General features: G+C 38.3%; 1 protein-coding gene across 2 annotated transcripts in view; it reads right to left on the reverse strand.

Moving 5' to 3' along the window:
- GRB14 (growth factor receptor bound protein 14) overlaps positions 1-13,767 on the reverse strand; it is a 115,940-nt gene that overhangs the window by 51,870 nt on the left and 50,303 nt on the right. Inside the window, exon 1 of one of the 2 annotated variants that reach the window (XM_077756760.1) lies at positions 9,937-10,113. The exons of the other annotated variant lie outside the window; for it this stretch is intronic. Coding sequence (XP_077612886.1) covers positions 9,937-9,999 — 63 coding nt within the window. The 5' untranslated portion in view covers positions 10,000-10,113. Of the gene's footprint in view, positions 1-9,936; positions 10,114-13,767 lie in introns of those variants that run through there. 2 annotated transcript variants of the gene reach the window in all.

Consider the following 13,767-nt stretch of genomic DNA (forward strand, 5'->3'; position numbering starts at 1 on the left):
TAAAAAAATGACCTGTGTTACTGGAGATCCATGTAGAACTTCCAGAAGTTCTGGATATAAATTTAAAACATAAGGATGGAGATGTATGATGCATGAATTAATTTGTTTCCCACCCAGCATCAAGCCAAAGGGACCTGGTGTGGAAATGCTCCAAAACTGACATTGCAGGGGGCTAAGCAGTGCCACACCTGACAGCTTAGAGGAGTAACCCTGTCACATCACGGCCTGACCAGTCTTCCATTGAGGAGAAGAGAGCCAGTGTGCAGGCCAAGGGCCACACAGAGTCCCCCTGATACCGCTCTCCCCTCTCCGAGACTCCAACTCTGTTCTTGATCCTTTCTGCTCTTCTTCTCAGACCGAGAGCTCTACAGGCCACTCCTTCCCTTCTCCCTCAAGGGTAGCCAGAAAGAGTCAAGTGGGGGTTCAGTTCTGCAATTAAGAAACTGGAAGCCCTTTCAGTGTGTTTTATTATATAGTAGGGGGAAAAGGCCAAAGAAACAGCTCCGATTTCATAATAAAAGAAGGCAAACACTAAAAATGAAGTCTAAAGATATCCTAAACCATGCACACACGCATTTACATATGCATATGTGCATGTTATTTTAGGACCTAAATCCAATATGAATAAAGAGGGTCAAATCCCAAATCCCACACTGTTTCCAATGACTTCATCAAAAGAGTGTTCTCTTGAGCCTCAGTGTTTTTAAAACTCATGTAATTCCTGTGAAGACGCCAGTGCTGACTAATTCATCTTTGAAGTAAAAAAAAAAAAATCTTCACAAGTGCTAATGCTTATTCATATTTAAAGCAGAAAACCACTGGTCATGCTTATGTTGGACACAATGTTATTCCAGTATCTCATTTCAGGGTTTAAGCAATCATTTATTCCCAGAATACCCATAAGATGTGTCTAAGCAAAAAAGTTCAAAACAGTTTCACACAGTGAGAAGGACAAGTTGGGGAGGGATGGAAGAAGTGTTAAGAAAAGAGAGGGGAAAACATGAAGAGAAGAAAGAGAATATTTATTAGCACCCAGGGCACATTGGATGTTTTATTACAATTCTTGGGCCGCCTGGCATCAACTGAAGCACTTTTAGGAACTACCTTATTTTACTAATTTTAAAAGCATATCTCCTCACATTTAATTTCGCTGAAATTTGGATGCAACTTACCACCAGTGGTCTGTCATAGTTTAACTGGAAACATAGAACATAATGATGCTTCTTGTAATTTAAGGTGCCATAGGATCAATGAAATGTGCTGTGCTCAGTCTTTCTGGGACATTTGGGAGAAATTATTGTATAAAATAGCACACGAAATAGCACTTTGTAGACCTAACATTCCTGTGCTGTGACAGCACTAGAAGCAAGTGACTTATAAACATTTTTGTAATTTTACCTTTCCTTCATTTTGCTAAATATTTATTTTATATCCGTGCAAAACATGGAGAGAGCACATTTGTGTACAAGACATGTAATCAGTGCTGTTCGAGTCATAAAATATGAACGATCAAGAGGACTTTTGGAGAACACCCACCAACCTCCTCTTATTTGACAAAGATGCCAAGACTGAAGAGGGTCTACCATCTTCCGTCCCCGGGTTCCCACCTGCCTCTGTTCTTGCTACTCTGCTCCTCCAACCTCCATGCGGCTGTAAGCCGCTGCTTCTACACGCCACCTCAGATAAAGTATTACATGACGAGAAACCACAACATAAAAATGAACGTATGTGCCAAAGCACCTGGCTTTTGGAATGTCTAGACAGGTTGTTCCTTGTGTTTCACTTTCCTCAGGATTAACTTGCTAGAAAAATTGCATGTCCTGAAGCAGCCAGCAGAGGGAGTCTTTACTTCTCAGCGCGTACAAATAGAGAAAATACAAGGTTGTGAAAATTACAACTTTAATATTGTTAACCCTGTGCAGGTACTATCATAATTACAAGCTTTTAAAAAGCTTAAAGCTATTTTTTAAAAAATTCTTAACAATTAAAATTTTTCAGATCAATCATGTGTACATCTTAACTTCAAAAGGGAGATTTTGGAATATATCCAAATATATAAATATATATATAAACCATACACATATGTGTGTGCGCGCACACACACACACACACACACACAAATATAAAGTTACCTCAGCAAGAATCATTCCTAGGACTCAAGCTGGAGGTTTCCCCTGGTATTTAGAACAGTGATTTCAAAATGTTTCTTTGAATTTTGAGAGAACTACCCACACTAATTTGCCTTTTGAAACCATAAAATCCCTGATACTTTCACAAACCTAACTGAATGTGTCTAAATGTATATGGCTGACTAGGAAGCATTTATAATTACTTTCTAACAATTGCATTTTGCCAAAGACGTTTTTGAACTCCTCTTTAGGAACTGCCTGAAGAGCAAGTATTTTTAATATCCTACAGGGGTAGAAAATCTTTACCCTACCCTCTCTGAGGGTTTAATATCTGAAATTACCAAAACTCTTGCTTTTTTCTTCTGCCAAAAAGAAATTCTTATCTTCTAGATTTGGCTCTTGAGGAGAGCCAGGCCTAACACTGCCCCCAAGCCAGGGCCTAAGACTGTTTATCAGCCTATTTTTAATCTGCTTTCCTTGCCAAATGTTGGACCAGGCACTGTGGTTTACAGAACAATGTGGGTCATGGCCCCCATTCACATGGAGGTTCAGTCCAGGTGTTCATGGTGATGGTGGACTTTGGAGTCTGCTCTGTGATCAGAGCAGGTTAACCACCAGGTTATCAGTTAGATTCCTCATACTATAAAACTGGCAAATTCCAGGCAAACTGATAGGACTCAATTAATATAAGTGATTTTTATTGTAAAATTTTGAAAGCAAATAAGGTATTCAGTAAGTCTCAAGAGACTTCTACAGGACTACTGAGTTCTGAGGAACTCTGATATATGGTTTAGTCACCACACCTCTGAGGTAACACGGAGTGCACAACTAGATAAAATGACAAGAGAGATGAAGAGAGATAGGCAGAAAAGTGAGACCGGTCTGACAGAAGGACCGCAAGAGGGTGCAGAGAGCTTGTGGTGGCAAATGGAAAAGGCCTTGCAGCAAGCGTGCCCATGTGGCTGGGGGAGGCGGCCTGCTGCAGGCACGGAGCTGACCTGGAGCTCAGTCCTGCTGGGTCATTGACTGGACTTGTGCTGTGGGCAGGCCACTTAACACCTCCAAGCCTCACGCTGCTCATCCCAAATTGGGATTGTCCACCAACCCTGAAGGGTTCTTCTGAGGACTAAAGAGAATGTGAAATCAGTGCTGAACGCATTAGAGCTGTTTTAATTTTACGGGTGTGAGGGCAGTGAGTACAAGTTGCCCACAGCAGCAAGCTGGAGCTGGAGAAAGGTAATCAGGAGGCAGGGTGGCCCCTGAGTGCATGGCTTTTCACCACAAGGTATGAAACCAGAGGAAAAGGAGGTGAATCCAACAGAGAGACAAATGTAGAGAAGGAAATGCCAAAAACAGGTCAGTATTCAAACAGGCCAATTCTATTTTTTCAAAAATTGTGTTTATTCAACTACCAGTAATTATACACCAACGTTGTACCTTCCCTATGTTGGGCACTTGAGTCCAGTGATGATCAAAAGTGACACCGCCCCTGCCATCATGTAGTTAACATTCCAGCAATGCCACCTTTGCCTACTGAAACAAGTGTCTTACTATTAGGCACAATTTTACCTCTTTCAAATAGATCATCCAGAAGTCCCTGCCTAATATTCCCCAGAACAGTGAAAGGAGAGATAATCGAAACTATCTTATTAGATTTAAATCTATGATCCCAGCTTAAAAAAATGATTATTAGCATATAACAGCTGGATTATTACTTTTTAATTCAACTAGAGCCTACCTAGTGTTACAGAAAAAGAGTGAGGGAACCAGCATGTGAAAGACACATTGCCTTCTTCTCCCTGGCTGCAATGTATCAAGGACAAGTACTTTTTGTTTGATTCATTTACTACAAGGACAACTACCTTAAGAGGATAGGGCACAAAACAATTTAAGTTCGTGCTAATAGCGAGATTTTATTTTTTAATGTTTTGTTTTGTTTTATCTATTTCTAGGAGAGAGAGAAAGAGACAGCGTGAGCAGGGGAGGGTCAGAGAGAGAGTCACAGACTGAAACAGGCTCCAGGCTCTGAGCTGGCAGTCAGCACAGAGCCCGACGCGGGACCCGAACCCACCAACCGCGAGATCATGACCTAAGCGAAAGTCTGACGCTTAACCGACTAAGCCACCCAGGCGCCCTGGTAATAGCGAGATTTTAAACTGTTTATGAAACTAATAAAACGTGCCATTTCACAGATGGGGGTGGGGAAGAAATCTCAGTTTTTGAGCTTTTACCCTGTGTCAACTATTTCTAAATATTTATCCAACTGTTCTGTGAGAAAGCATCCTCATCCCCAGGACAGAGAAAATGATCCTCAGAAACGTTTCAAAGAAGGCACCCAAAGTCGCACTGCTGGTCAGTGACAGAGCTGAGCTCAAACTCAGGGCTTCCTGGTTCTAAAACATACCAACAATCTTTACTATATCTCACTTCCTAAAAACTCACTTCTCAGGAAAGGAAACATTTTGTAAAAACACAAAATCCATTTGTCTCTGTGGTACCCTTCCTAGGTGGATACACAACAAAGTTACCTTGTATAAGACGAAAAGGGCAGAAGAAAGAGTAAGATTTAGCAAGAACGAGAACTCCAGGTAGACAGCAATAATATTGTACTCATTACCACCTCACAGCCACCTTGCAACCAAGCAAGCCAGCCATCTGTGGGTCTCCATTACCTTCGCCTCCTCAGGAAATCTACTCTCTCCCCACTTACTGTACCTTCTACTATCCCCACACAAGTAATAGATTACATTTGTTCAAAAAGCATAACTATAGATAGGGGCGCCTGGCTGGCTCAGTCAGTGGGGCATGAGATTCATGAAACTCTTGGTTGTAAGTTTGAGCCCCATGTAGGGTGTAGAGATTATTAAAAATAAAACCTTTAAAACAAACAAACAAAAAGAGTAGCCATATTTTGTATCTGGAAACACAATAATAAAACTCCAAGGGACAAATGTGCTGGAGTGCTTAATGTGTTGGGGGCACTTGTAGTGGGGACGGCCAGCTGCCTACCAAGAACCAGTGTTCCCTCTCCCTTCCCTAAGAGTCCTATTCTAAGGAGAAGGGATTCTAAGTGTGTGGAGCTCACGGCCTCCATTTCCTGGCTCCCTCCATATTCAGGGTTGACCACATGACATAATCCTGGCCAGTAAGATGAAGAAGAAGCTCCTGGTTACCTCAGGGTGGCAGCTACCATCTGACAGAGGAAGCCAGCATGCTCTTGGTGCTTCCCATTCTGTATGCCAGGAATGTGAGCAAGATGACTGGAGATTTGCATTTATCTTTCCATAAAAGGAAAAGAGAGCCACACGAAGGAAGATACAACAGAAAGCAAGAAGCGTGGTAGCCCGAGGACACTGTGGGGCGGCTACATTAGTTTTGGACTGAGTCTTCTGGTAAAGTGAAAGAAAAATAAATCTCCCTGTTTAATGTGCTGTCAATTCAGTTTTCTAGTTATGCGAAATAAAGATTCAGCTTGTAACTGACAAGGCACTTTATTTAAAGAGTCTCTTAAATTTTTAAAATCTAGTTGTAAGACAAAAAAAAGACAAAATTTAAAACCAAACAGGACAAGACTTAAATATTTAAACACACACACACACACACACGATACACAAAGAAGACTAAAAGTCAAATCTGAAGAGCCAAAAAGCAAAAAGATACATAACTATGGATGGCTAAAGAGACTTCAGTATCATAGAAGCTAATGCTAAAACTGATGTCACATGACAGTACACTCCGGATTGGGAAGTAAGGAACAAAGGCATGTCCACTGATACTGAATGGAGACATCATCAAGACAGATGGGCTGAGAAAGTCTTAAAAGCTTGAGCTGGGACACAGACAATAGCCTTTGGGAAAGCAAACAGAATCCTGGAGTTGTCTATAGGCCATGGAGCACAAACCTGTGGGGGCAGAAGTACAGAAGGACAAACATCAAACACTGTTTGGTGCATGAGGAAAAAAGCCGTGTACGGAGTAGAGGCTTCACAGGAAGCTGAGGACACCACGGGGCACACAGGCCATGAAGCACAGTGACTGATACACACATTTGGACTGATTTTGTATATACTTAAAGGTTTCTGGGCAAAACAGTGATATGATCATCTGTATTCTTTCATTCTTTGCAAAACTATTTTTAGAAAGTCATAGCAATGATTCTAACTGTATGAGGAAGGAAATGAATATAACATAAACCATTCTCTCATATAGACAGAGAATTGAATCTTCAGATAAATGGCCCTGCTCCATATTATACTCATGAATTTCAGATTTTCAAAAGGATTTGAGTCTTAGGGAAAATATATTCAAAAAATTATCCCTTCTCTCTCTCAGATTTCAGAAGATGCTTCAGGATCTTGTGTGCTCACGAACATCTCATAGTTCTGGTATGGAAAAATAACACAGAAATGCTTGTAAACATAATTTGCGAAACACTGTAAATCTGATAAAGGCATGAAACATGCCTACTCACAAAATCAGAAAATGGGCATCTGGCCTTCTGATCTTGAAGGCTTTCTGTAAAAAGAATATGAATTTTATATTGCACTTAATATATATTTTACAACGCTTGAGTCTTTTGTTAATTCTCTGGGACCTTAAAATAGTTTCTTGATGTTGTACCAATCTAGCTCTGGGTATAAATTCTCATTCTCTCCCTCCCTCCCTCCCCTTCTCTCTCTCTCTCTCTCTCTCACACACACACACACACACAGACACACACACTTTGCTGCTTACAATTACTTTCTGAATAAAATGTTTTCTACACTAGAACATATGGGAGTTGGTGGAGGTTCAGAGGGAGATGAAAGGATTTGCCTAAGCTAATTCCAGACTAGAAGTTGAATGACAATTATACACCCCATAAGGCAATTTCATTAACATATTAATTTCAGGAGGTAACACATATCTAGGAGAAACACACTGGAAGTCACAAGACCTAGATTCTATTTCTAGCTCTGCCATTGACCTTCTGGGTGACCTTGCATAAGTCACTCAACACCCAAGAGGCTCAGACTTCTCTCATCAAAAAAAAAAAAAAAAAAAAAAAAAAAAACCNCTGAGAAATAGGCAATGAGGTAAAGGATTCATTCACAGCATTTGGTGAAGATGTAACCATTTCTGAGAGATATGAAAAGTTCCTTCACTAGAACCTTGGTCAACCAGAATCAAGGAAATAAGACCCTAATAGAATTGGGAGGAAACAAAAAATTTCTTTCCCAAAATTTCAGTTGATAGAGAATCTACCCAAAATCCCTGTCCCTCAAAGATCAAAATGTTTCTGATCTTCTACCAAAAAAAAAAAAAAAAAAAAAAAAAACAAATTNAAAATTCAAGCTCTCAGCCCCTCTCAGGAGAATCTTACGGCCATTTAGAGCAGATACACAGACAGATTTTAAAAAAAAAATTACTCTGTAGTGCAATTAAGCATTTTCAGAACTGCCCTCAGCCTCTTAAATGATTAAGATTCCAACTGGCAAATTATTTTTCAAGAGCCACTCATTAAGGATGAGCAAACTTTATGCCAAACTTACGCAAAAGGCACCTGCTACCTTCTTAGGAAAATGAGAAGCTGCCCCCGAAATACTCTGAGAAATACTCTGAGAAATAGTGCCAATTTGTAAGATCATCTTAAATTATGGTGCATATAGAAAATGACAAGTTAATTACAAGTATGGAATAATTTTCTATCTTGGAAAAAAAAAGTTGTGGTTTGACCAGAGCAGTTGGATGTTTTCTAGTCATAAAAATGCCCAATTCCTAAAATAAGAGATGAAGATTTTCAGAATAGTCTTCTAGATAAGGGGTCCTCCAGGGGTTAAAATGCCAGGACAAAGAAGTAGCGTAAGTACTTTCAGCAAATGGTGATGTCCTAAATTATATGGAAATTTAGTATGTGTACTCGCTGGAAAGGAATAACTGGACTTGGGCACAATTACTTATGTAATTATTATAATAAAAACCTGACAAGCAGCTTATTATAAGAGACCAAGAGAAATCACAATGATGTGACCATCGGCAGCTCAGACTTAACATCAATTATAATCACAGCTTTCCAAAGTATTCTTGTTCTGCTATTTACCAGCCAGTACTAGATTTTCTAGCCAAGTTTTACTCAAACGAACTGCCCTGGACTAAGTGCTCAAAGTCCTTGAAAATGACAGCATCCCTTCTAATGTTTTATACTCTAAAAAAATAAGAAACGGCTTAAATATTTTAAATATGAAAATATAAAATATGTTGTTTGATTCACAGAATTACAGACGCAGGTAAGACTGAGAAAACTTTTAATGAAACTCTCTCACCTATTATGTTACAAGTGAAGAAGTAATGACCGCCAGCTTAAGTGACTTGCCCAAGGTCACACAGCTAGTAAACAGAGAGTCCAGGTGGTACCCTTCCTACCACACCAACCTGCCGTCCAAAAGAACCTGACGAAAGCTTCTTGGTCTTTCTAAATTGCAGTATCAATTGGATCAAGAAGAACTCCGACATAAGAACACACATTTGATACATATTAGTATACCTTTCCAGATTCCAGGGAGTCAGGGAGTCTATACAGTCATTATTAATGCTAAGTCTAAATCAAAATAAAGATTCAAGCTCAAAGCAAAGTATTTTCAATTAAATGTGCTTAAGATGAGAGAAAGGCATGAAGAAAGATAAAGAACAAATGTTGGCAAAATTACCATTTATGATTCCAATGCCAAGTAAAATGTCCCTTGTGAATAAATGGTTGACTGGATAAGAAAATAAACTAAAAACCTAAAAATTAAAAACAATAAAAAAGATATTTCTTTAAAAAAAACACACCCTAATTGTTACATTTGTCATTTTCAAACAAATTAAACCATGACCTTTGACTTAGGGAATACACTAATAGCTAACTAACAGTTAACTATTAAAAGTAGGGTACGGAAATAAACATTACAGTTTCTAGTGTCACCAAAACCATTCATGAAGCGTATTGCCGAAAATGTGTTTTGGTGCTTTCGTTTTCTATACTGGAGGTTTGGTTCTTTAAAGATTTAAATACACGGTTCTCATTCAGAGTATGTACAAGAAAAGTTTACTATATTTAATTTTACTTATATGCTACATTGTGTGGTGTATTTATCATTACCTTTAAAATATGATGCTGCAAGTAAGACATGGAAATAGACTTTATAAAAACTAATAGATATAATATTTTCATAACATAGGATTTACTGCATTAATAATTAACAGAAACCTCTTTCACGAGGGAATATAATGGAAAGTTTCTCTTAAGCAAATAGGCAGGAACTCAATAGAAATTGGTAGAAACCAGAGGCTGATAAACTGGTGCCATATGGTTAAACAGTAAAACAATAATAGAGTCCATTCAACAATGAAGATGGATGTATTAGGAATTGTAGGGAAACAAAGAAACTGTTTCTCAGTACACAAATATAAAACATAATAGCTAGCAGATTTTCTATTGAACTAAAGGCAAAGAGGCCTGAAGTTACAGGAGGGAAAAAAGAAAAGGGAAAAGCTTCAAATACTCTCTAACTCACAATGCCCTGAAATCGAGACCAAACTGCTTTTCCATGGAGCTTTTTTTTTTTTTTACCACAGAGACATTCTAGCACAGCATTTCCCCCCTTTTGTCTAATTTCAATAATATACCCTTTAATTACCTCTAGCCTCAATGAATGACCGTCTCTCTCAGGATATGTAACTAAAGTTTCCAACATATTAATAAACACACAGTAGCAGAAAGAAAGAAAAACAGCAAAGAGAAAAAAAAAGACAAAAAGGAAGAAAAAAGGCAAAAGAAGTCACATACCCTCTTCTGTAGGACTATTGGCGTTATTGCAGGCAGAGTGACTCTTCTCGCACTCAGACTCATGCCTGCTCTTCGTAGAATGATCCCCTCTCGTAGATCATGGACGAAATGAAAGAAATCTTTTACAGTTACTCCTTGGGAATCTCAGGGCTCAGTGCAAAGAAACTAGGAAAGTAATAAATGTCACTCTGCTTATGTGATTCCAATCTACCCAAAGCCAATTAAGGATGGCCGTGGGACAGGGCAAGGCAGCAACCAATCACAGCCGGGAAAACTCCGCCTCTGTCCTTGGAAACACATTCGGATACTTTTGTTTATGATATTTAAAGAACCAGATTAACAGGCATCTAGTTCACTTAACTTTTTTTTCCAAAACAGTGCAATTTAATGCCATCTTTGTTGACTAAGCAGTTATGTCTTTAGTTTACTAAAACATTTCAGCATATGGCAGATAAGAAACTGTTTACATTGGTCTATTTAAAGAACCAAAATATGCCGATGAACTAAATTTACTTATGCAACTCATAAATTTGATAAATGGGTCAACTGCTACATATTATATAAGGCACAAAAAAACTTGATGTTAGAATTGGTCCCAAAGTATTAGTTTGTGTGTCATAATTAAAGGTTATTAATATTCATTGATGCATTTCATTTCTTTAACAGCTAAAATTTTTGTATTATGGATGTTTCAATTATCCTTGAGGTTACATGCTTAAGTATTTCTGTTAAATATTACCTTAACAATCAACCTAAAAATAATGTTAAATTTAAAAAGGGCATAAAACCACAATATATGAATTTCAAATGCTTATCAGTTTTTAAAAAGCACAGATCTGTGTAACTTAGCATCTTTCATTCAATTAAAAGTATTTAGACAATAATCACTGCTCAATGCAAATTCAAAATTTTAACAGGCATTTTGCCTTTTTTCTTAAAATAACTGAAAACTAGAATATTTGGGGGGATTGGAGGAGGGTCAAAGTAAAATCATTGGTGGCTAACAAGAAGATTTTCAATGAAGTCTAAATAAAGATTAAAAGAGACACTCAAAATGATAAAAAGTATCATGGTATTGAAACTAATCCGAGCTATTGTAATTATAAGATCCCTGCTGCACTGATGACTTAACAAACTTCTACTCTGTGCTCTTTGGCCATGACACATGGAATAACCCACTGTATTCAGTATGCGGGAAACTCCTTGTAATTGCTAGATTACAAGGTGGCCGCTGTAAAGTAACAAGGCAAAATGGAAGATTCTAGGCAACTCAGACACAAACTTTCCATTTCATTATCTAGACTGCTACTAAGCACGGTGTGTTTTATATGCATGGTGATCTCATATTCCTCAAAAGAAAAAGAGACACTACAAACTCTCGGGTTCCTACTTTGAATTTCAAAACCTACATAGATCCCTCACAATGGCAGCTAGGGAGGGAAAATCACTTAATATAAAAAGTCAAAAGTGGATCTAGTTTGGAGCATTCATTTGATCCTTATCCAGTTAGGTATATTGTGGTCTTCTAAAATAAAAAATACCAATAAAAATCTACTAATACTAGGATGGGAGTTACCATTTGTAAAGTGAAAGATTCTGGTTTGACCTTGAGTCACTTTTCTGGCAGGCCAACAATAACAAAGCCCACAGTAACTACATAATTTCAAGATTATTATCTATAATATCTGACTTTTTGTTTCTTCTTTTCTCAATTTAGTTTTTGAATATTACAAAGTGTTATCTCTGGTCTCAAAAAAGGAGTTCCATCATCATCAAAGCAGTTTGTGTCACTAAATAATGACACAAAGTGCCTACCAGGTGTTAGGCAGTGCATTAGGTGGTAGGAACATATTGTAGAATAAGATATGGTCACTATCTCAAAGTGGAATAGAGATCATACATTTTTAAATTTAAAAAAAAAAATCATACCCAGTACTGGGCTAAGTGAGTCTAATAGTGACTAGACACCAAGTACCAGGGAGGCACTGGAATAGAAGAAACTATACACCATAGGTGACATTACCACTTCAAGGAAGAAATGACATTTTCTTTGAAAAGTGATTGGGAGAAAAGAATACGCAGAACTTGATAGCTGATGGGGACATAAAGTGAGGTTCTCAAAGCAGATTCCGCATTTTGGGGTCTAGGTGAGTGGGAATTCGAAGATGCTGTTTTACTTGACACTATAGAGCTTTTTAAACACTAAAATACATCCTTCAAGTAAAAATGATACCCAGGCTCTATATTTATTACAGCGCAATATACCTGCCCTGCCCTATAAGGGCTTAAAAAAAACACTTGACAGACAACTCGTGTGATAGGTCATCTCTTTGGAACACTTGAAAATTGAAGTTTAAAAATTTTCAGTGAAAACCACGAAGAGCAAAATGTGGCATTTTGTGACTCTATGTTGCCAAAAAGGTCATGGTCTTTGAAAAATGAAACTTACACACACTTTTTCCTGGTCAATAGGCAGAAAGACTAATGAGATGACATTCACACTTAAGATGGGCAGAGTGTCCTTTATCAGTGATCCTTTCCAAGTGTTCATATTGACTGTGCTTTACCTTACTTCCTACTTATTATAGACCCTGATTCAAAATTTAACTTTAGCCTATGCCTTTTTTTTACCATTATTATAAATGACTTTCATACTCACTAACCTTGTCACCTGATCCTTAATTTTTTCAGCTTCTGCAAAATGAGGATAAAAATCCATGGCCAACAATTTTAGAACTGCTGTGAGGGTTGAGGAAATCAAGTTTGTGTGTCGCCTGGAAGAGACCAAGGCAGGTGCTGAAAATGCTTTGCTATCGCAGAGAATGGGGCCTAAGATGCATTTTCCTTAGACTGTGTCTCAGGTCCTTATTTCCAAAACTGAAATTTGATGAAACAGGATTTTGAGCTTAATGCAGCAGGATCCACAATGAAATATATAGGACAGCACTGTACATTACTTTGGTTCTTGCTCAATATTTTGATAGCAGTAGAGTACATTTTGCCCCTCAAAAGACACATATCAAGGTTCCAATGTGAATTAAGAATAAGAAGAATTAACTATTACTATGACTATTAATACAATATATGTGAGCAGCCAATATGAACCAGGCACTGAGCTAGTTTTCACTTAATCCTTATAACAACCCTATGAGATAGGCACTAGCTAGTCAACAGATGAGGAAACAAATGCCAGAAGAACAGAGAGCTAAGAAATGGTTTTAGATATAAGTTCATTTTGCAAAAGAACCTGCCTAGGTTCACAAAGTGTGTAAGTCAATAGGCTACGGCGAAACCCAGATCCAGCTCTCTGCAGGACACCCCAGTATTCTACTCTACAATATTCTTTCCCACATTTTTTCCCACATTGTACTATATGATTTGATACAATATTAGCATAGAATGTCATTATACAGTCCTTGTTTCTGATGTACCAAAGCACGTGTTATCTTTACTAAGTCAATAAATATGTGTGGAGAGCCCTACTCTGTGTAAAGTACTATGCTATTTGCTGCAGGGAATTCAAAGTGGATAGCTCCTGATTCCTGCTTACCAAAGGAGCTGACCCATGATGACATGTAAACCATTAGTCAGAGTGGTTTACAAGGTAGGACTGGGGCAGGGGAGGATTCTATCCAGGTACCAGCCAACCTCTAGGTTCCAAGCCTGCCTTTCAAACTTCTCCCACTCAACATCAACAAAGCTTCCTGTAGCTTCCAAAAGCACATTCTGTATGTCCACTTCTTTGTTCCCAAAATTCGATCACTAAACCCCACCCATCTTTCAAGGCCCAACACGAGACACCTCTTCTGAAAGCATCACTGATCCTGTTCC

Source organism: Crocuta crocuta, unplaced genomic scaffold (assembly GCF_008692635.1).
Source record: "Crocuta crocuta isolate KB4526 unplaced genomic scaffold, BGI_CrCroc_1.0 scaffold359, whole genome shotgun sequence".
NCBI classification, from domain to species: domain Eukaryota; kingdom Metazoa; phylum Chordata; class Mammalia; order Carnivora; family Hyaenidae; genus Crocuta; species Crocuta crocuta.